Source organism: Chionomys nivalis, chromosome 13, assembly GCF_950005125.1.
Source record: "Chionomys nivalis chromosome 13, mChiNiv1.1, whole genome shotgun sequence".
Classification (NCBI taxonomy): Eukaryota; Metazoa; Chordata; class Mammalia; order Rodentia; family Cricetidae; genus Chionomys; species Chionomys nivalis.
In genome coordinates, this window is record NC_080098.1 from 15,121,356 (window position 1) to 15,141,794 (window position 20,439).

The 20,439-nt window shown below is 40.0% G+C and overlaps 1 protein-coding gene across 1 annotated transcript in view; it reads right to left on the reverse strand.

Annotated features, from left to right (window-relative positions):
* Positions 1 to 20,439, reverse strand: part of Malrd1 (MAM and LDL receptor class A domain containing 1) — a 642,532-nt gene that overhangs the window by 21,912 nt on the left and 600,181 nt on the right. Inside the window, exons 36-37 of the mRNA XM_057787647.1 lie at positions 18,142 to 18,221; positions 17,958 to 18,054 (exon numbers count right to left, since the gene is read on the reverse strand). Of these exons, the coding sequence (XP_057643630.1) occupies positions 17,958 to 18,054; positions 18,142 to 18,221 (177 nt within the window). The remainder of the gene's footprint in view (positions 1 to 17,957; positions 18,055 to 18,141; positions 18,222 to 20,439) is intronic.

Sequence of the window (20,439 nt, forward strand, 5' to 3'; positions counted from 1 at the left end):
TATGAATATTTTTGCTTAGGGGATAACTAAGTAAAAAAGAATATTAACTCATTAGAAAAATATTGAAAATATGCAACAGTAGCCTACATTTTGAGGATATCTTTTACATGTTAGGAATAGTCCAGTTTCTTCATTTGACATATAAGAAAATGCCAAATATAAAAATAGTTTATTTCTCTATTGCTCAAGCCTGATTTCTTCCTGGTTTGGGGAAATCTCATCAGCGCTGGCAGCTATGTTTTCACCCACATCTGATACTCTGCAATCTGCTTTAATTCCCTGTCCCCACATCTCCTGTATAATACAAACCCCTGCTTCTGAAGTCAAGTCCTTACTTTGTCTCCCCTGAACTATGGAATAGATCTTTGTCCTTAGACTGCCAGGCCTCTGCTGAATCTCTTCCACCTATTCTCACCTGTTCTGTTGTTTTTAGTTTTTAAACATGGACATGACGTTGGCATTAATTTGCTTCTCACACTTTCCTGAATTGTATTAGGAAGCTTTCTAGGGGGAAAGGGCTGACATACTCAAACTGAAAAAGAAATTTGTTTGATAAGACACTGCTTACATAATGGTGTGGCTAGGATACAGCGAACACATGAGGGATGGTGCAGAATGCTAGGCTAGGAACATTAGATCTGTCAACACTTAAGAAAGGAGAAAGACTAAAGAGTCATTGGAAGCCAGACACAACAGTGGGGGTATATGGGGAGGAGAGCTACCTACAGAACTATCAGGCTACTAATACCTAATCCTTCTCCCATTCCTCCTCCCAAATATCCCATCAACCACATACAAATGTAATTGCAGGTGACAAGGGCTCCTTAGTGAAATCTGTCAGGATCAGCCTCTAAATAAAACACACATATGCATACACACACACACACACACACACTAATTAATTACTTAATTAAAAACAAACCACATTTGGTGGTAGAATGTAGACCTCTTAGAACAGACAAAGGATAACATTTTCTTTTCTTTTAAGAACAAAAGTAAACTGGAATCTCTTCAGTAGGCATTCAAGCCCTTTAGTGTCTCTGCCACATACATTTTTTTTGTTTGTTTGTTTTTTTTTTTTTTTTTTTTTTTTTTTTTTTTTTGAGTCAGGGTTTCCCTGTGGTTTTGGAGCCTGTCCTGGAACTAGCTCTTGTAGACCAGGCTGGTCTCGAACTCACAGAGATCCGCCTGCCTCTGCCTCCCGAGTGCTGGGATTAAAGGCGTGCGCCACCACCGCCCGGCTCACATACATTTTAAAGAGTAATTTATTCAGTTTTCTTCCCATATGCTAGAATCCATTGTGCCATTTTTGAGCCCACAAGTTTCCATATTTTCTTCTCTTTTTTTTGAACTCAAGATTTATTCCCCCTTCAGATCACAACACAAATGTGTCTCCTCCTCTTTATAGCACTCTTTGTACATTTGAGCTGCTAGCTCTCCAGATTTTACCACCTTCAAGTCATACATCAAGACTTGCTTTGGGTACCCCTTTCTCTGGTGTAAATAGGGAGTAAAAGAGGAACATCTTATGAGCTCTGAGAATATGTGTTCTTTCCTTTGGGGCATCTATTTTAGATCTTTTCTACCATTGTATGACAAGAAAAAAGCTAGAGTTAGAATTAAGGCAAAAATATAAAAGAACAGGGTGCTTAAGTATCTTCTTCAAATAGAGACGAGGAAAAAGAAGAGGGAGACTAGAAAAATATTATTTACAGCACAAGCCTGTTTTTAATATCCCTACTGTCTTTGGAAAACCAACACTGAGCAGGATGGCCTGAAAATGACCAAGACATGCACAGGGCACTGAGATATGGCAGCTTGCTTTTCCTGCCCTCAGGATGTGAGAATGGGCTTTGTGTCTTACAGATGGATGCAAATGAGGACTGTTGAAGAGTGCAAAGCTTTGCTGAGCCTTAAAACCAACCTCGGCCACTGTGCTAGTGGCCTTCTGGTGTTTGCACTGGGAATGTACATGACAAAGATTAATATAATAGGAATAGATATTTGATTTTAGAACCCATGCCACTAATTTAAGAATCTCAAGGAACTTTCTGTATCATTGATGAAACAATAGACAAATATGGCTGATGTGTGAGAGAGCATCCTGAGTTTCCCTGCTTCCCTTCTATGAAATGTAAACAAACAGAATTCCCTTCATCATCCTTCCTCCCCATTTCACTCTTGTAGGATTTTAGTCTGTATTCTATCTCTTTATGCTCAACAGAATCCAACAAGTACTCTTCATGGTTGAGCAATCTTTCCAGCCCTGAGAACTCTTCCTAAATGCTTGTGGATTTGAGTTACGAGACTTGTCTAAAATCACATTCCTAAGTGTAGCATGTTCCCTGCTCAGTGGTCTTTCTGCTGCTGTTCATGCTGTTATATGCTGAATGTTTTTATCCCTCGAATTTACATGCTGATGTTGATGTCCTTACAGTGATAGGATTAGGAAGGAGTTAGCTTTATATGAGGTCAAAAGAGTTGGACCTCCTTAAATTAAGGGATTAGAGTCCTTTTATAAGAGTAAGAAACACTTGACTTTCTACCGTAGGTACTGTGAAGATACAGGAAGTTGGCAGCCATCTGCAAAGAAGACAGAATAAGTCTCATGGGGGATCTACTACCCTTTAATATTGGCTCCATGGCTCCAGTTTGAGTTAATCATAATCCTGTAAGTTTTTTAGGAAATAGTTTATACATAAACTTTTATAGAAATTTTCATAGACTTAATTATTTCCCTTGATAGATAAATGGAATGTGTTTCTCTATTTTTAAATTTTTTTCTTTTCTATTTTACTAAATTAATATAATACATGTGAGTTATGTGCCCTAGGTGGGAAAATAAACTATTATTTCATTTTCTGTTTTGTGTTGTTTTTACCAATTTTCCCCAACAAAAGATGATACAGTCTAAAATAGAAAAGGAGTAGATACAACCTGGCTATAGCTAAAGAAATGACCAATCGCCATCTTTGTGCACGTGTCTTTTGATCTTGATCTATTGTAATAGGTTTGGTACTGGCATCTACTTTCTCTTACTGTGAATCATTTTTTTAATTTTTCTGAGTCCATTTTCTCCTCCCACCATGTATTTGGGATCAAATTTAACACAGATTTGCAAGGCAAACAGTGTTACCTGTTGAGACATCTCACCAGAACTCTAAACAACCAAACTTTTGAAGACCTGTGTTTGTTATTGGTATAACCCAAAACTTACCCATATGTGATTTGACCAGACATGGGAGCCTGACTTAAAATTGCTAATTAGAATTTTTTCCATTTGGAATGCATACATTGGAGCAGGGAAAAAAGATTTCATGTCTTTATATGTCTAGGGAGAAAACAAATAAATAACATTCCTTCTCTAGTGGACAGTTTTGCTATTGGACAGAGTAGACTATTGGACTAGAGACAGAACCACAAAGCTGGCAGCAAAGAGAGGCAGAAATGAAAGACAATGGTGAATTTTCCTCAGTCCCAGTCTTGCTGAGGCTCCACCTCACTTTTTGTTTTTTTATCTTCGAACTCCAGTAAACACCCTGGTTCTTGTGCTAAAGTCTTCATTTTGATTAAGATAGTTAGTTCTGCTTTCCTTTCCCGCAAATCAACATGGCAAGCAGCTAACACAAAGGTCATGAAAGCTACAACAAACTCCAGGAAATGAAATCTCTAACAGCAACTTTAAGAGCCTGTTCCCTGTCCTTAACAATGTTTGAGCACAGAGTCTTCATATTGTATTTTAAAAGAAATTAATTAAACTTTTCTTTGAAGTTACTGAAGGGTCTCTTGTGCCGCAGATTCTTTTTATAACATTTAATAAAAACCTTAAGTCAAGGCTTACTTGTAGAGGGTGATATTTACTTGCTTAAATTAATTTTTGTGTACATTGGATTTTGGCATTACTTTCAAGTAAGCCATTGTAATTTTATGTAATCATCTCTTGGCCAAATATTTCATATAACTTCAGGGCAAAACAACTTACTGTGAAATTCTGTAGTGATATCTTTGTTGATTGGATCTAAGTATTTTCTGTTGTGATGCCATAAAATAAAGCATAAATACTCAGCTATTATTATGTATTAGGTACCAAATATGCATGAAATATTATGTGCTATGACATAAAGACATGCACTAGTATGGAAATAGTTGTTACAAAACCATGTAATAAGTCCTATAACAGCATTGCTAAGTACAATGTTTTGTTTTGTTTTGTTTTGTTTTTAAAACTTATGAAGACTTCTTAAGCTCAAAGTTGTAAATCAAGTACCACCATGCCCCATTCCATGCTCAGAAGAGATAAATGACTCATGTCCACACATGCGATGGTACCTCTTCCGTTCTCGTAATACACACATGCTTTCCATAGTAGGAGATCTTTGTAATGTTTGATGGCATCACATAATCCTTTTGAATGCTGCTTCAGGCAACCACTGCCTATCAATTAAAACTCTCACCTTACTTCTGCTCCACGGTTTTGCCTCTGCAGTTACCTTTAGGACTATATTAAAGCTGGCCCAGTAAAAGTTACCCAGAGAAGAACATACGGTGGAAAGAGGGTGAGAATGGAATATGTAGGGCCAGCTGCAGTGGCTGTGTGCCTTTACCTTTCAGCAACAGAAACTGTTCTATTCTACTGTGTTAATAGCTTTCTAGTATCTTTATCCCTGGGGTCACCCACTAACCCTTGTTAGTTCCCCTACATTTTTGCCCTTACCGTTGTAATATTTCTTTTTTTTTCTTTTCTTTTTTAATTAAAATTTCCAACTACTCCCCGTTTCCCATTTCCCTCCCCCTCCTCCCACATATTGCCCACTCACCCCGCTCCCCTCCCTCATCCCCACTCCTCTTCTCCTCCCCCCAGTCCCTTCCCCCTCCCTCTCCATACTGAAGAGCAGTCCAAATTCCCTGCCCTACAGGAAGACCAAGGTCCTCCCACTTCTATCTAGGTCCAGGAAGGTGAGCATCCAAACAGGCTAAGCTCCCCCAAAGCCAGTTCATGTATTAGGATCGCAACCTAGTGCCATTGTCCTTGGCTTCTCATCAGCCTTCATTGTCCGCCATGTTCAGAGAGTCCAGGTTCAACCCATGCTTATTCAGTCCCAGTCCAGCTGGCTTTGGAGAGCTCCCAATAGATCAGTTCCACTGTCACTGTGGGTGGGTGCACGCCTCGTGGTCCTGATTTCCTTGCTCATGTTCTCCCTCCTTCTGCTCCTCATTTGGACCTTAAGAGCTCAGACCTTTGCTCCAAATTGGGTCTCTGTCTCTCTCTCTCGATCCATCGCCAGATGAAAGTTCCCGTGCCATTCTCCTTGGCCTCTCATCAGCTCTCATTGTCCACCACATTCAGAGAGTCCGGTTTTATCCCATGTTTTTTCAGTAGCAGTCCAGCTGGCCTTGGTGAGCTCCCAATAGATCGGCCCCACTGTCTCAGTGGTTGGGTGCACCCCTCATGGTCCTGACTTCCTTGTTCATGTTCTCTCTCCTTTTGCTCCTCATTATATCCTTGGGAGCTCAGTCCGTTGCTCCAGTGTGGGTCTCTGTCTCTATCTCCATCCGTCGCTAGATGAAGGTTCTATGGCGATATGCAAGATATTCATCAGTATGATTAAAGGATAGGTTCATTTTAGGTTCCCTATCCTCAGGTGCCCCAATGAACTAACTGGGGACATTGCCCTGGGCATCTGGTAGCCATTCCAAGTTCAAGTCTCTTGCCAACCCATAGGTGGCTCCCTTAACTAAGGTATGAGTTTCCCTGCTCCCCTATCCAACCCTCCTTTATCCCCAATCACCCCGATTCCCCCAGTTCCCCTCATTCTCTCCTTCACACTTTTCTCTCCCCATCACCCCTCATCCCCATCCCACCCCACCCCCAAGATTCCATTTTTTTTGCCCATCAATCTTGTCTATTTCCCATAGCTGGGAGGATATCTATATGTTTTTCCTTGGGTTTACCCTCTTGTTTAGCTTCTTTAGGATCACAAATTATAGACTCAGTGGCCCCTATCCATGGCTAGAAACCAATTATGAGTGAGTACATCCCATGATCTTCTTTTTGGGTCTGGGTTACCTCACTCAGGATAGTATTTTCTATTTCCATCCATTTGCATGCAAAATTCGAGAAGTCATTGTTTTTTACCGCAGAGTAGTACTCTGATGTGTATATATTCCACACTTTCTTCATCCATTCTTCCATTGAAGGGCATCTAGGTTGCTTCCAGGTTCTGGCTATTACAAATAGTGCTGCTATGAACATAGTTGGACAAATGCTTTTGTCATATGATAGGGCATCTCTTGGGTATATTCCCAAGAGTGGTATTGCTGGGTCCAGGGGTAGGTTGATCCCAATTTTTCTGAGAAACCGCCACACTGATTTCCAAAGTGGTTACACAAGTTTGCAGTCCCACCAGCAATGGATGAGGGTACCCCTTTCTCCACAACCTCTCCAGCAAAGGCTCTCCTTGGTGTTTTTGATTTTAGCCATTCTGACAGGTGTAAGATGATATCTCAAAGTTGTTTTGATTTGCATTTCTCTGATCACTAAGGAGGTTGAGCATGACCTTAAGTATCTTTTGGCCATTTTAACTTCTTCTGTTGAGAATTCTCTGTTCAGTTCAGTGCCCCATTTTTTAATTGGGTTAATTATCCTTTTAAAGTCTAGTTTCTTGAGTTCTTTATATATTTTGGAGATCAGACCTTTGTCTGTTGCGGGGTTGGTGAAGATCTTCTCCCAGTCAGTAGGCTGCCATTTTGTCTTAATGACAGTGTCCTTTGCTTTACAGAAGCTTCTCAGTTTCAGGAGGTCCCATTTATTCAATGTTGCCCTTAATGTCTGTGCTGCTGGGCTTATACATAGGAAGCGATCTCCTGTGCCCATATGTTGTAGGGTACTTGCCATTTTCTCTTCTATCAGGTTCAGTGTGTTCAGATTGATATTGAAGTCTTTGATCCATTTGGACTTGAGTTTTGTGCATGGTGATAGATATGGGTCTATTTTCATTCTTCTACAGGTTGACATCCAATTGTGCCAGCACCATTTGTTGAAGATGCTTTCTTTCTTCCATTGTATACTTTTAGCTCCTTTATCGAAAATCAGTTGTTCATAGGTTTGTGGGTTAAAATCCGGGTCTTCTATACGATTCCATTGGTCGACTTCTCTGTTTTTATGCCAGTACCATGCTGTTTTCATTACTGTAGCTCTGTAATAGAGTTTGAAGTCAGGGATGGTAATGCCTCCAGAAGTTCCTTTATTGTATAAGATTGTTTTGGCTATCCTGGGTTTTTTGTTTCTCCATATAAAGTTGATTATTGTCCTTTCAAGATCTGTGAAGAATTTTGATGGAATTTTAATGGGGATTGCATTGAATCTATAAATTGCCCTTAGTAGAATTGCCATTTTTACTATGTTGATCCTCCCAATCCAAGAGCAAGGGAGATCCTTCCATTTTCTGGTGTCCTCTTCAATTTCTTTTTTCAATGCCTTAAAGTTCTTGTCAAATAGATCTTTCACTTCCTTGGTTAGAGTTACCCCAAGATATTTTATGCTGTTTGTGGCTATCGTGAAAGGTGATGATTCTCTTATTTCCCTCTCTGCTTCCATATCCTTTGTGTATAAGAGGGCGACTGATTTTTTGGAGTTGATCTTGTATCCTGCCACATTACTAAAGGCGTTTATCAGCTGTAGGAGTTCTTTGGTGGAGTTTTTGGGGTCGCTCATGTACACTATCATATCATCTGCAAATAATGCAAGTTTAACTTCTTCCTTTCCAATTTGAATCCCGTTTATCCCCTTATGTTGTGTTATTGCTATTGCTAAAACTTCGAGAACTATATTGAAGAGGTATGGAGAGAGTGGACAGCCTTGGCGTGTTCCTGATTTTAGTGGGATGGCTTTAAGTTTCTCTCCATTTAATTTGATATTAGCTGTCGGCTTGCTGTATATAGCTTTAATTAAATTTAGGTATGACCCTTGTATCCCTAATCTCTACAAGACTTTTATCATAAAGGGATGTTGAATTTTGTTAAATGCTTTTTCAGCATCTAATGAAACGATCATATGGTTTTTTTCTTTCAGTTTATTTATATGATGGATTACATTGATAGATTTGCGTATGTTAAACCAGCCCTGCATCTCTGGTATGAAGCCTACTTGATCATAATGGATAATTTTTCTAATGTGTTCTTGGATTCAGTTTGCCAGAATTTTGTTGAGGATTTTTGCGTCGATGTTCATGAGTGAGATTGGCCTGTAATTCTCTTTCTTGGTTGGGTCTTTGTGTGGTTTTGGTATCAGAGTTACTGTAGCTTCATAAAAGGAATTTGGCAATGACTCTTCTGTTTCTATATTGTGAAATACATTAAGGAGTATAGGTATTAGTTCTTCTTGGAAGTTCTGGTAGAATTCTGCATTGAAACCATCTGGTCCTGGACATTTTTTGGAAGGGAGGAAATTCTCTGAATTTCCTCTGTGTCTGTGGTTATGTCCCCCTTTTCATTTCTGATCTTATTAATTTGCAAATTCTCTCTCTGTCGTTTGATTAGTTTGGATAGGGGTTTATCAATCTTGTTGATTTTCTCCAGGAACCAGCTTTTTGATTCATTGATTCTTTCAATTGTTTTCTGTGTTTCTATTTTGTTGATTTCAGCCCTCAGTTTGATTATTTCCAGTCTTCTACCCCTTCTAGGTGAGTCTGCTTCTTTTTTTTCTAGAGCTTTCAGGTGGGCTGTTAAGTCTCCAAAGTGTGCTTTCTCTGTTTTCTTTAAGTGGGCAGTTAGTGCTATGAACTTTCCTCTCAGGACTGCTTTCATAGTGTCCCATAGGTTTGAGTATGTTGTTTCTTTACTTTCATTGTCTTCAAGGAAGACTTTAATTTCTTTTTTTATTTCTTCCTTAATCCAGGTATGGTTCAGTAGTTGACTATTCAGTTTCCATGAGTTTGTAGGCTTTCTGGGGGTAGCATTGTTGCTGAATTCTAGCTTTAATCCATGGCGATCTGATAAAATACAGGTGGTTATTAATATTTTTTTGTAACTGTGGATGTTTGCTTTGTTACCGAGTATGTGGTCGATTTTTGAGAAGGTTCCATGAGCTGCAGAGAAGAAGGTATATTCTTTCCTATTTGGGTGGAATATTCTATAGATGTCTGTTAAGTCCATTTGATTCATTACCTCCATTAATTCTCTTATTTCTCTGTTAGGTTTCTGTCTAATTGACCTGTCCATTGGTGAGAGAGGAGTATTAAAGTCTCCTACTATTAATGTGTGCGGTTTGATGGCTGCCTTGAGTTTTAACAATGTTTCTTTTACGTACGCGGGTGCTTTTATATTAGGGGCATAGATATTCAGGATTGAGACTTCATCCTGATGAATTGTTCCTGTTATGAGTAGAAAATGTCCCTCTCCATCTCTTCTGATTGATTTAAGTTTGAAGTCAACTTTGTTAGAAATTAGTATGGCCACACCTGCTTGTTTCTTAGGTCCATTTACTTGATAAGCCTTATCCCAACCCTTTACTCTGAGTAGGTGCCTGTCTTTGTGGTTGAGGTGTGTTTCTTGTAAACAGCAGAATGTTGGATCCTGTTTTCGTATCCAATCTCTTAGTCTGTGCCTTTTATAGGAGAGTTGAGTCCATTGACATTAAGTGATATTAATGACCAGTGGTTGTTAACTCCGGTCATTTTTTTAGTAGTAAATTTTGTGTGTTTCCCTTCTTTGTATTGCGCTGGTTAAGGGTCTCTAGTTGTCTGAGATATTGTGGTCATTGTTGGACTCCTTGGTTAGTGATTTTCCTTCTATTACTTTCTGTAAGGCTGGATTTGTGGCTACGTATTGTTTAAATTTGTTTTTATCCTGGAAAATTTTGTTTTCCCCATTTATAGTGAACGAAAGCTTGGCTGGGTATAGTAGTCTGGGCTTGCATCCATGGTCTCTTAGTTTCTGCAGTACATCTATCCAGGACCTTCTGGCTTTCATGGATTCCATGGAGAAGTCAGGTGTAAGTCTGATAGGTTTACCTTTATAAGTAACTTGGCCTTTTTCCTTTGCTGCTCTTAGTATTCTTTCTTTATTCTGTATGCTTTGTGTTTTGATTATTATATGGCGAGAGGATGTTTTTTTTTTTGATCCAGCCTATTCGGTGTTCTGTATGCTTCTTGAACCTTCATAGGTATATCTTTCTTTAGGTTGGGAAAGTTTTCTTCTATAATTTTATTAAATATATTTTCTGGACCTTTGAGCTGCGCTTCTTCTCCTTCTTCTATTCCTATTATTCTTAGGTTGTTCTTTTTATTGTGTCCCATATTTCCTGAATGTTTTTGATGATAATTTGTTGGCCTTGCTGTTTTCTTTGATCAGCGTGTTTATTTTCTCTATGGTATCTTCAGAATCTGAGATTCTTTCTTCTATCTCTTGTATTCTGTTGGTTATGCTTGCTTCTGTAGTCTCTATTCGTTTTCCTAGAATTTCCCTGTCCAGCTGGCCTTCTGTTTGTGTTTTCTTCTTTGCCTCCATTTCAGTTTTTAAGTCTTGAACTGTTTCCATTATCTGTTTGATTGTTTTTCCTTGGTTTCCTAGGGTATCATTCACTGATTTACTCAATTCTTCAAACTTTCTGTTATACTTCTCATCCATTTCTATAAGGGCATTTTTTACATGCTGTTTAAGGGCGTCAATCACTTTCATAAAGTCAGTTTTATCTACTTCTTCATGATTAAGGTGTTCATGTCCTCCTGTTGTGAGGTCGCTGGGTTCTGTTGGTTTCATATAGTTTTTCAGATTGTTGGTTGAATTCTTGCATTGGCGCCTGCCCATCTCTTTCTCCGAATGCTCCCCTATGGATCTTCTTTTACCGGATCAGGTCTCCTTGCCTACTGATGTACCTTCCCAGTGATGGCACTCTGTAGTGATAGCTCTCCTGGTGCTCCAGTGATGTCTCCCCTGGTACCAATATCAGATCTCCGTGCCCAAAGATGGCTCTCCTGGTACCGAGATTAGCTCTCCCACTGGTGGCTCTCCTGGTGCCAATATCAGATCTCCATTCAGGTTGGGTAGTTAGTAAACAAAGTGCCTACCTTACTTGCTGCAGGCAGGCCAGTGAAACAAAGGAAGTCTCGCCTGCCTACTTGCCCTGAGGATTTGCCCCCAGCGCCAGACAGACTGAGCTGGATGGTGTTTTGTGCCCAAAGAGGAAAGGGGGCAGAAGGGAGAAGGGTTCTGGATGCAAGCGGGGTGGGACAAGAAGAGAGAGGCAGTATGCGGGGTGTAGAGGCCCTGCAGGGAGCCCAGGGAGTATAGGGTGGGGGATGAGGGACTTCAGAGTTCCCTGTCCAGGGCTGCTTCCGCCGCTGGTCACAAACTCACCACACCGCTGTCTCTCCTGGTGCCGAGATCAGGTCTCCTAAGTACAATGTTTTGAGTGACTAATATTGACAAGATGGAAAAATATATTGACATAATATCAAAACCAATTAGGAGTGAATAGCCTACCTCTTGCACTGGTCTGAATCCCACCATTTGGGTTAAGATGACTGGTTAGTGAGCTAAGGAATCTGCCTGGCTCTGATTCTCTAGCTCTAGCTTTGCAAGGACTGTCTGCCACATGAGGGTCTTTAATGTGAGCTGTGGGAAGCAAGTTCAGGTGCTCAGCTTGTGTGAAAGACATGATTTTAAGTGAGTTAATTCTCCACCCTTTAGCACAGTCTTTGTATCTTAAGGTAGTATCTACATTTTAAATATATAAGTTTAATACATAAAGTATGTGATGTTATAGAGAATCCTTAAAGGTAATTCCATGAGCACCTGGGTTCATGTCTCATTTGGTAAAGTATCTGCCATGCAAACATGAAAAAAACAAAACTAAATTCAAATCCCCAATACCCACATAAAATACGGACGGCAGACAGATGGTTTCCTACTGCTCATTGGACAGCCACTGTATTTGAATGGATGAGATCCAGGATAAGTGAGATACCATGTCTCAAAAATAAGGTGTTGTGGGGCAGGTCTTAAATTCAATCAGAAACTAACTGGTTCATGCAACTCTTCATCCAGTGAGCAAATCTTGATTGCGTGGTGTCTATTGCAACTTGAATGGTTCATGGCTGGGTAAGACTATATTTATTTCTTCCCATGGAAGAATGTTCTGCATAGTACCTTTTGGCTCTGTGAAAACTGAGTAGTAAGGATGAAGCTTCCAGGTCAGTTCCAGCTTGATTTCTCTAATTCCTATGACTCAAGTCAGTATATGGTATTGTCAACAACAAAATCTTAATAACAAGTTCTGGTGGGTAGTCAGGAGCAATTGTAATAGCTTGTATTTATTGGGGTTCATTGACACCCCACTGACCAGCAATGTGAAGGAAGTCAGTCCTTACCTGGAAATGTGTTTTTATTTTCTGATAGCCTTTGAAATCAGGGATAGGCATTATCAACCTCATATATGATGATAAGACAAAATGTTCCAAACTCTTGGTTGTATAGGTCATAGCCCCTAGAGCAGAATATACTAATATTACTCTGGTAAAAGGACATAGTATTAAACTGCCCCTAAACTTCCCTAAATAACCATCTTTTAACCCTTAGATTAGTGAAGTTTCATTTTGTATTAGACCATGGTCAATACAGAGATATACAACAAGCAAACATTTAGCGAATAAGAGACTGGAGTAGCCAGCTGGTCATCTATTTTCTATTCCTTCCCACAAGATTGAGGAGTCATTCTGAGGAGCAACTGAGAGACTGGAAGAGCTGGAGGCTGGGAAAGTCTTCTCTGGTCACGGCACAGCCTTGCACACATCTCCAGTCATGGCATGTCCTCACACACATTCCCCAGTCACAGCATGTCCTCACACACATTCTCCGGTCACAGCATGTCCTTGCACACATTTCCAGTGGCAGCACATCTTTGCACACATCTCCAGTCACAGCGTGTCCTCACACACATTTCCCAGTCACAGCACATTCTTGCACACATCTCCAGTCATGGCACGTCCTTGCACACATCTTCAGTCATGATATTCCTTGTACACATCTCTAGTCATGGCATGTTCTCACATACATTTCCAGGCATGGCACACCTTTGCAAACATCTCCAGCCACAACATATCCTTACACACATCTCTAGCATGGCACGTCCTTACACACATGTACTCGCAGAAGCTGTGACTGAAAGAACCTGACTTGTGCAAGATCGAGCTTGTCAAAAGTTTAGCATGGTGAGGGAGAGAATTGCCAGAATTTTCCCTCTATGGAAAGCCACTAACCATTGGTGACCACTGGAGGAGAGTTTGTTCTCCTTGGGTGTTGTCCCTGAACGGCTGACCACCTTCCAGTGGATTGTGCCACACAATATTTATACTGACAGCACTGAATCAATTTAGTAGATTTTAAAAAGAATACAGAAAGTCGTGAGAAAAAAGTGGTACTTCTGTATGAGAGGAATTGAAAGGAGGGAAGTGAGAGGTAGATTTGATTAAAAAACCACATTATGATCATATATGAAATTTTTAAAAAATAAATTTTAAAAGTAAGTGTGGTGTTATCGAAGAAGCCATCTGACATGGACCTCTGGACTCTCCCCACAAGTGCCTACATATGCAAGGCACACCTCCACACCCATATGAACAGATGCATACAGGTGCCTATATATGCAAAGCACACCTCCACACCCATATGAACAGATACATACAGGTGCTCACACCCATTTGAGCACATACATATAGCACACGCACAAATAATGATTTCATGAAATACCAAAAATGTCAAACTAGTTAAAACTACAGAAATTATAAGATCTGGCTAAGTTAAAACAGAGCCCTGTCCTCTAGCCAGGAAAGGAGAGCTGGAGTGATTCAGGAGTAAGGAAGAAAATACAGGGGGAAGTGATGGGAGGAGGAAGGAGGGGGAGAGAGGGAGAGAGGAAGGGAGGAAACATGAAGGGAGAAATTGAAGGAGGGAGAGAGGGGGGAGATTGGTAAAGATGTATTTCATTTTCTCTTTCATTGTAGCTTATCTCAAATATTTTAAACAAACCTCCATGGGGGTTGGTGGCTCCTTTTTTACCCTTTTTCTGCTCCCCAGTGGGGATTACCTCATCTCCCCAATTTATTTTCATGATATTTAAAATATATACAAGATGAAGAAGGGGTCATCTGAGGAGAGCCCATGAGAGTGGGGATGCAGCATGCGAGAGGCATGTTAAATCAGTTTTTTTCTGGATGAGTTTATAGGAAATATGATCATCTGTAGGATGACTCCCCTGAAGCCATTTTGCTGGAGTTCCCTGAGAAAGTTACCTGAGAAACCTCCAGCAGTGGTTCCTTTAGTTCAATACGGACTGGGTTAAACTGGTTCCTTTATAATTTTATGTGTGTCAGGGTGAGGAGCCTGTGGTCAGAGGAAAACTTGAAGGAGTCAGTTTTCTTCTTTCCCCCTGTGGCTTCCAGGGATCAAACTCAGGTCATCAGTCTTGTCTGCAAACTCATTTCCTCTCTGAGCCATCTCAGTGGGCTAAAATGGGTTCCTTTGAGGATTTTCCGCCTTTAGTGGGTGAGTGTGATCTTCGTTGGCCTTCAATGGGCTGTGAAGTGAGTGGGTGGGCAGATCATTAACAAACTGAGAATACTGTCTTGAATGGTTTGGGGCTTGGTAGAAAAGTGGACTAAGCATTTGGCGTAAATTTAGAATATCAGAAATAGAATACACCTAGAAAACAAAGAGAATAGGGAGTTCGAAAAAAACACAGCTAAACTTGTTTGAAAGTTCTAGCCTGGAAGTGTAGCTTCTCCACTGTCCTTGATCAGAGAGTGGTCTTGCTGTATCACGGGAGGTCATTCTCCTCAATCCAGTGCCCAGCCTCTGCAGGGGAGCACATGGAGTCATGAAGGACACATCTACCCACTATCCAAGTCAGCTGAATTAAGAAAAAGTGGAAATCTTGAAATTTGTTGGAAAATATCATATTAAGCAAACTAAAGCAGGCTAAAAAAGACAAATGCCATGCCTCCTTTCTCATTTAAGGATCCTAGCTTCTTGTTTTCATGTGTTTGACTTATCTATGTGGGTGTGAGTGAGTGTACACACCATGAACACAGAAACAGGAAAGGAGCCCACACCCATGATAAGAGGAACATGAAGCTTTCAGGGAGAAGTGGGAAGACAGAACACATGTGACCTGAAAGTGGGAGGGATCATACTGGATAAGAAGAGTTTAAGGGGTATTTGGAAAAAGGGGAGCTGGGAGAGTGCAATGAGGGCCAACACAAACTAAGGAAACCTCCTAGTTTGAAAGTGATTTAAAAAAAATAAAAGCAGAAAAAACACACAAAAGAGTTGGGAGGGACTGGACTCTAGAATGTCCAGAGTCTGCTGTGCCACGGAGAAAACCACAAACAAAGGAACACAAAGTCAAATACCATAAATGTACTCCTCTGTTGTATTTGGCAATCTGATTGCTAAATCTTTCATTTCCTCCACATTCCATTAGCTGCCTTCCTTCTCGCTCTATTTCTTACGTCTTGGCCTATCATCACACATCATGGCCATAACACTGTGTCCACTCTTCATGTTTAACACCTAATCAAGTCCTCTTTGAAGCCAAAAGCAACCACCATTTCTCCCCTCTCCTTTTCTCACCCCAGCCTTTACATCTGAGGCGAGGATGGTGAATCTCCCAGTTCAGATCTGAAACAGCACAGCTCTCTTCGGTTAGGCTTGTTTTCATGTTGTAGGCAGAAGTAGAAGCTGGGTGTTATGAAACTAACCACTCTATGGAAGTTGCCGAGGTGCCCTCGACTGCCTAAGGGGTTACTGTGAGTCTGTTATTTTGGTATTTTGTTGTTGCTATTTGTTTGTTTGTAAATTTTTCTCCCGTTATGGCCTCCTTGATGATAATATTTAGATTCCACCTGCATGCGGAAATGAATTTTTCATGAGTCATTTAAATTACTAAATAACATCTAAAAAACAGAGGGTAAATTAAAATAAGTTGGATGAGAAAATAGGAGACTTTAACAAAGAACGGAGGTGAAGAGTGTAGAAAAGGAGGGTGTGCAACTGAATGCCAACTATGATGGAAGGGAGGGAGTGACAGCTACATCAGCCAAGTGCCTGTGACGAATGATTGAGAACCCAAGTTCAGATCCCAGCACCCATGCAAAATGCCGGGAAGTTTAGCATGTGTTATTAACCCCTGCATGTAGTGGTTGGTGTGTAGAGAGATAAAGAGTCAAACTTGCCTGAATTGATGAGTTAAGCCCCAGGTTTAGTGAGATATCCTGCCTCAATAAATTAGGTAGAAAACAGTTCACTTTTGGCGTTTACACATGTGCACACACTACATGCATGTACATCTGCAATTACCCACATGAATACACACAAGCAACACACAAATAAACAGGAAAAAAAAAGAACTGTTGACTGTCTTACTGTAGCGTAAAGCCACTAACAAAATCTGTGAGTAGCCTCAGGCGGCAGAGGATCGACACAAATAGGAGAAGGTGTGAACTGAGGATGACGCCCTCTTTATACAGCATGATCATTAACTTGATATGTCGCTGGAGTCAGGTTAGGGTGTCCCATCAGTAGTTTGATCAGATACTGATCTAGGAACTTCTGGGAAAGCATTTGTTTAGATATATTCAAAATTTACCAAGCAATTTGTCTTAGGTTAAATAAAGGAACTTTTTTTTTTAACTTACTTACCCACAATGTGGGTGGCCCTCAAAAAACACTAAACTTTCTCAAGAAGAAAATATTCTCCCCTAAGACAACAACTGAGAAATCCTGCCCGAGTTTCCAGCTTGCTTGCCTGTGCTGTGGATTTTGGTTTCAAGGCTGCACGTTCAACTCAGGCTGTAAATTGGAGTTTGCCAGCTGCTCTCCAGGTTTCTAGTTTGCTAGGCCGACATCTATCCCCCTCCCCCACTTACACACAATTGGAGAATCTCAACTCATATATGTATATATGTGTTTCTACACACAAGCAGGTTTTCATTTAGATTTAAGAGTCTGCTTCTTCCTTTCTCTTAAAAAACTCTTTTAAGTCTAAACTGCTTCTCATTCATATCTGTCTACAAATATTGTCTGGTAATATTTTATGAATATAGAAAGCAATTGAAAAAATGCTTCATGAATACAAACCCATTGATGGGAATACACTTAAAATGTTTTTTGATAATGCACATCATAGTTTTATAACAGATTCCCCTTAATTCATGATGTGAAGATGGATATTTGCTGACCAATAAGATTAGAGTTTATGATTAGAGCTGGAGACCTGAGACAATTTCATTAAACAGGACATAGGAATGATTCAAGGATAATGGCTTATCATCCACTGCTCCGTGGCATAATAGTGTCACAAGTCTAGATGACCACCAACTTGAGCATACAGAACAAGTTATAGCTCTTAAAAATGAGTCCTTATCTTGATGAGTTTGTTAAATCAGCTCTGCTTGCTATTTGTGTGGCCTGAGGCTTATACCAGTGAAGGGAAGAGGTGCAATAAGTTGGAAACTCATGCATTCATAATAGCCCTGTGCACTGTAAAAGTTAGACATGGACCCAGCTTTTTGGTTCAGCCCATCTTTGCTTCTGGCCTCTGTGCTGCTTATGGCCTGGAATATGGGTGCCAATTGGCCAGCCTCTCCGAGAAAGCAAGAAAAGGGTCTCCCCTACAGATCGGAAGCCTTCTCTGGTAACCATCAGGATACAATATAACCAGATCTTTTCAGTCTTGGAGGATATCTTGTTTTCTTTCTTTTATGCCATCAGAAATGATCCAATGTAAGTAAAAATAAAACTCTTGATTGGAAAGTAGTTACTGCTTCTTCCAGGAAAAGACGCCCCAAAGAATGGAAACATAAAATTTCCTTCCACATGAGGAAGGGTGAAAGGAAAGCATAAGAGATGAAATGTTTCAGGATTTTCCTGCTGTTCATATCAGAGCCAGAAGGCTGACTTACCTCGTCATTCTTCTTCTGTTTGAAAGACAACACAAGAAGGCCACTGCAATGTGGGTCACAAGGAACCCGAATCCGATACCCAGCAGAGTCCATATGTCTGGAATTTCAAGCCCATGAAAAAGATAAACATGATTAAAAAATATTAAATATCCCAAGTTGCTTTTTTATGCATAATGTTACTTACAGTTCTGTGTGTAAATTAATCCCGCACTAGAAGGTTTAGACCTGATGTGGCACCGATTTCCAGTCCATCCTTGTCTACACCTGGAAAAGGAAAATCACGTGAGAGTTGAAAACAAAACAAAAGTCAAAAAGGAGAAGCCTACTGCGGCAGAACTGCAGTGACATTGATGATGGACAAGAAACCTGGAGCTACCAGAAAAAGGGCTAAGAAAACAAAATGTTAAGCAAAATTAAAACATTACATTTTGTTATTTTCATATTAAAAGATTTTGTTTTAATCCATCCCCTTGTGGAGTTTGAAAAGTGGGTCTTGGCTTTCACCTATTTCACTTTTCATTGGAAACATTGACTCTTTTCTCCCGGCTTGTATCCATTCTCATTTTATCCTTTCTGCCATTTGACTCAGATCAAAAGCTCTTGTACTGTGTGACTTTCTTTCTGTGTGCCTGTCTGTGCATGAGGATAGGGGCCAGTAGACAAACCAGAATCCCTCTGGTTCCATTCATCTGTTTTTGAGATGGAGTCTCTCATTGGCCTGGAACTTGACAGATAAGTGTGGTTAGATAGCCAGGCAGATTCAGGATGTACCTCTCTGCCTCCTCAGTGCCAGGATTCTAAACACACCACCAATCTCTCCCCTTCTTTCTTTAAAAGATGGATTCAAGGTATTGAACACAGATCCTCATGTTTGAATGGCACACACATTATTACCCAACGTTCTCCAGCCTTTGCATTTTTGGTAGTGAAGTGATTTAGTTCTTTCAAATAACAGAGCAGTTCAAAATATAGATTAGCAAGCATATAAACCAGAGTACAAATGTTCTTTCTCATCACAAACAGATGTTTCTTCAATTGCTCAGATTGACAACTAATTTAGATTGATATCATCATTTGTACCTTAGCAAAAAACATTCATATTACACCAGGATGCTGTCACCTACCATATTCAGGAATATAAAAGGTAAAACTAGTCACACTGGAATACATCATCCTCAGAACAATAGAATCTGGAAACAAATTGCCCTTCTAAAGAAATTATTTTTTTGTTTATGACATGGTTTTTCTCTATGTTGCATTGGCAATCTGTAACTAATTATGTAGACCTTGCTGGCCTTGATCTCACAGAGACACACTGGCCTCTGTCTCTCAATATCTGAGATTAAAGTCAGTGCCACCATGCCCAGGCAAACATTTTTATTTCTAAGTCATTTTTTTTTCTGGTATAATGAATGCCCACATGAGGGTGAAAGTTAATATCCATGTTCTTATTTAGCAGAAACGATGAGACACAAGCTAAAGTGATTTGGGCTGGATTTCCTTCGAGCTTACTGATTGTGCTAAAAAATCATTTTAAAATTAACTTTTGAATATGTGTTTAAACCTGTGTGTCAGAAGCATTGCTTATTGCATTGGCTAGTTTTATGTCAACTTGACACGAGCTAGGGTCTTTAAAGAAGAGGGAGCTCAGTTGAGAAAATACCTCCATAAGTTTCATAAGATTGAGCTGTGGGGCATTGATGAGAGGGCCCACTCCATTGTGAGTGGGGTCACCCCTGGACTTGAGGTCCTGGGTTCTGTATAAAAACAGGCTGAAAAAGCCATGTGGAGGAAGCCAGAAGCAGCCCCCTTCCATGGCCACTGTCTCTAGGTTCCTGTACTGACTTCCGTAGGTGATGAACAGTGCTGTGGAAGTGTAAGCCAAATTCTTTTTCCCAAGCTGCTCTGGTCAAGTTGTTTTGTTACAGCAACAGTAACCCTAACTAGGATACTGTAAGCAAATGGTTTCAGTCTATCTCCCTTTTAAATTTCAAAATTTGGATGTATGAAAGCAATTCCTTCTCTAAAGTTGAATTATTTAAATTTAAAAGCCCCAGAAGGTCATTAGAGTTTTCTCTTTTGTTAATAGTCCTTTAAAAGTAAAAATCAAACACAATCTGATAATGTTGAAGTTTCTAAAATTTAGATGAAAATAGACTTATTGAATTTGGAGTATTTAGGTTCTATTCTCATAATACTTAAGATTGTGAGTCTTTTATATTTCCTTCTGGGTCCCCATTAAACAATGTGTGCTACATGACAATCTTTCACACATGTGTGCTACTGTGACTTACAGATACTTTTGTATTCTGTCAATTCTGAGTTCATTGTGTGTTAACTGGGTTCCTTCGGACTTGAAAGTGCCATGATCCCGGGGTCAGTGCAACATCTCTACTTTAAACAAATACTACATATTTGAATATGTCTAGCAAGTTAAATTCTGTGGGAATCTCCAAGATGCCTTTGGAGAGATAGAGTGGAT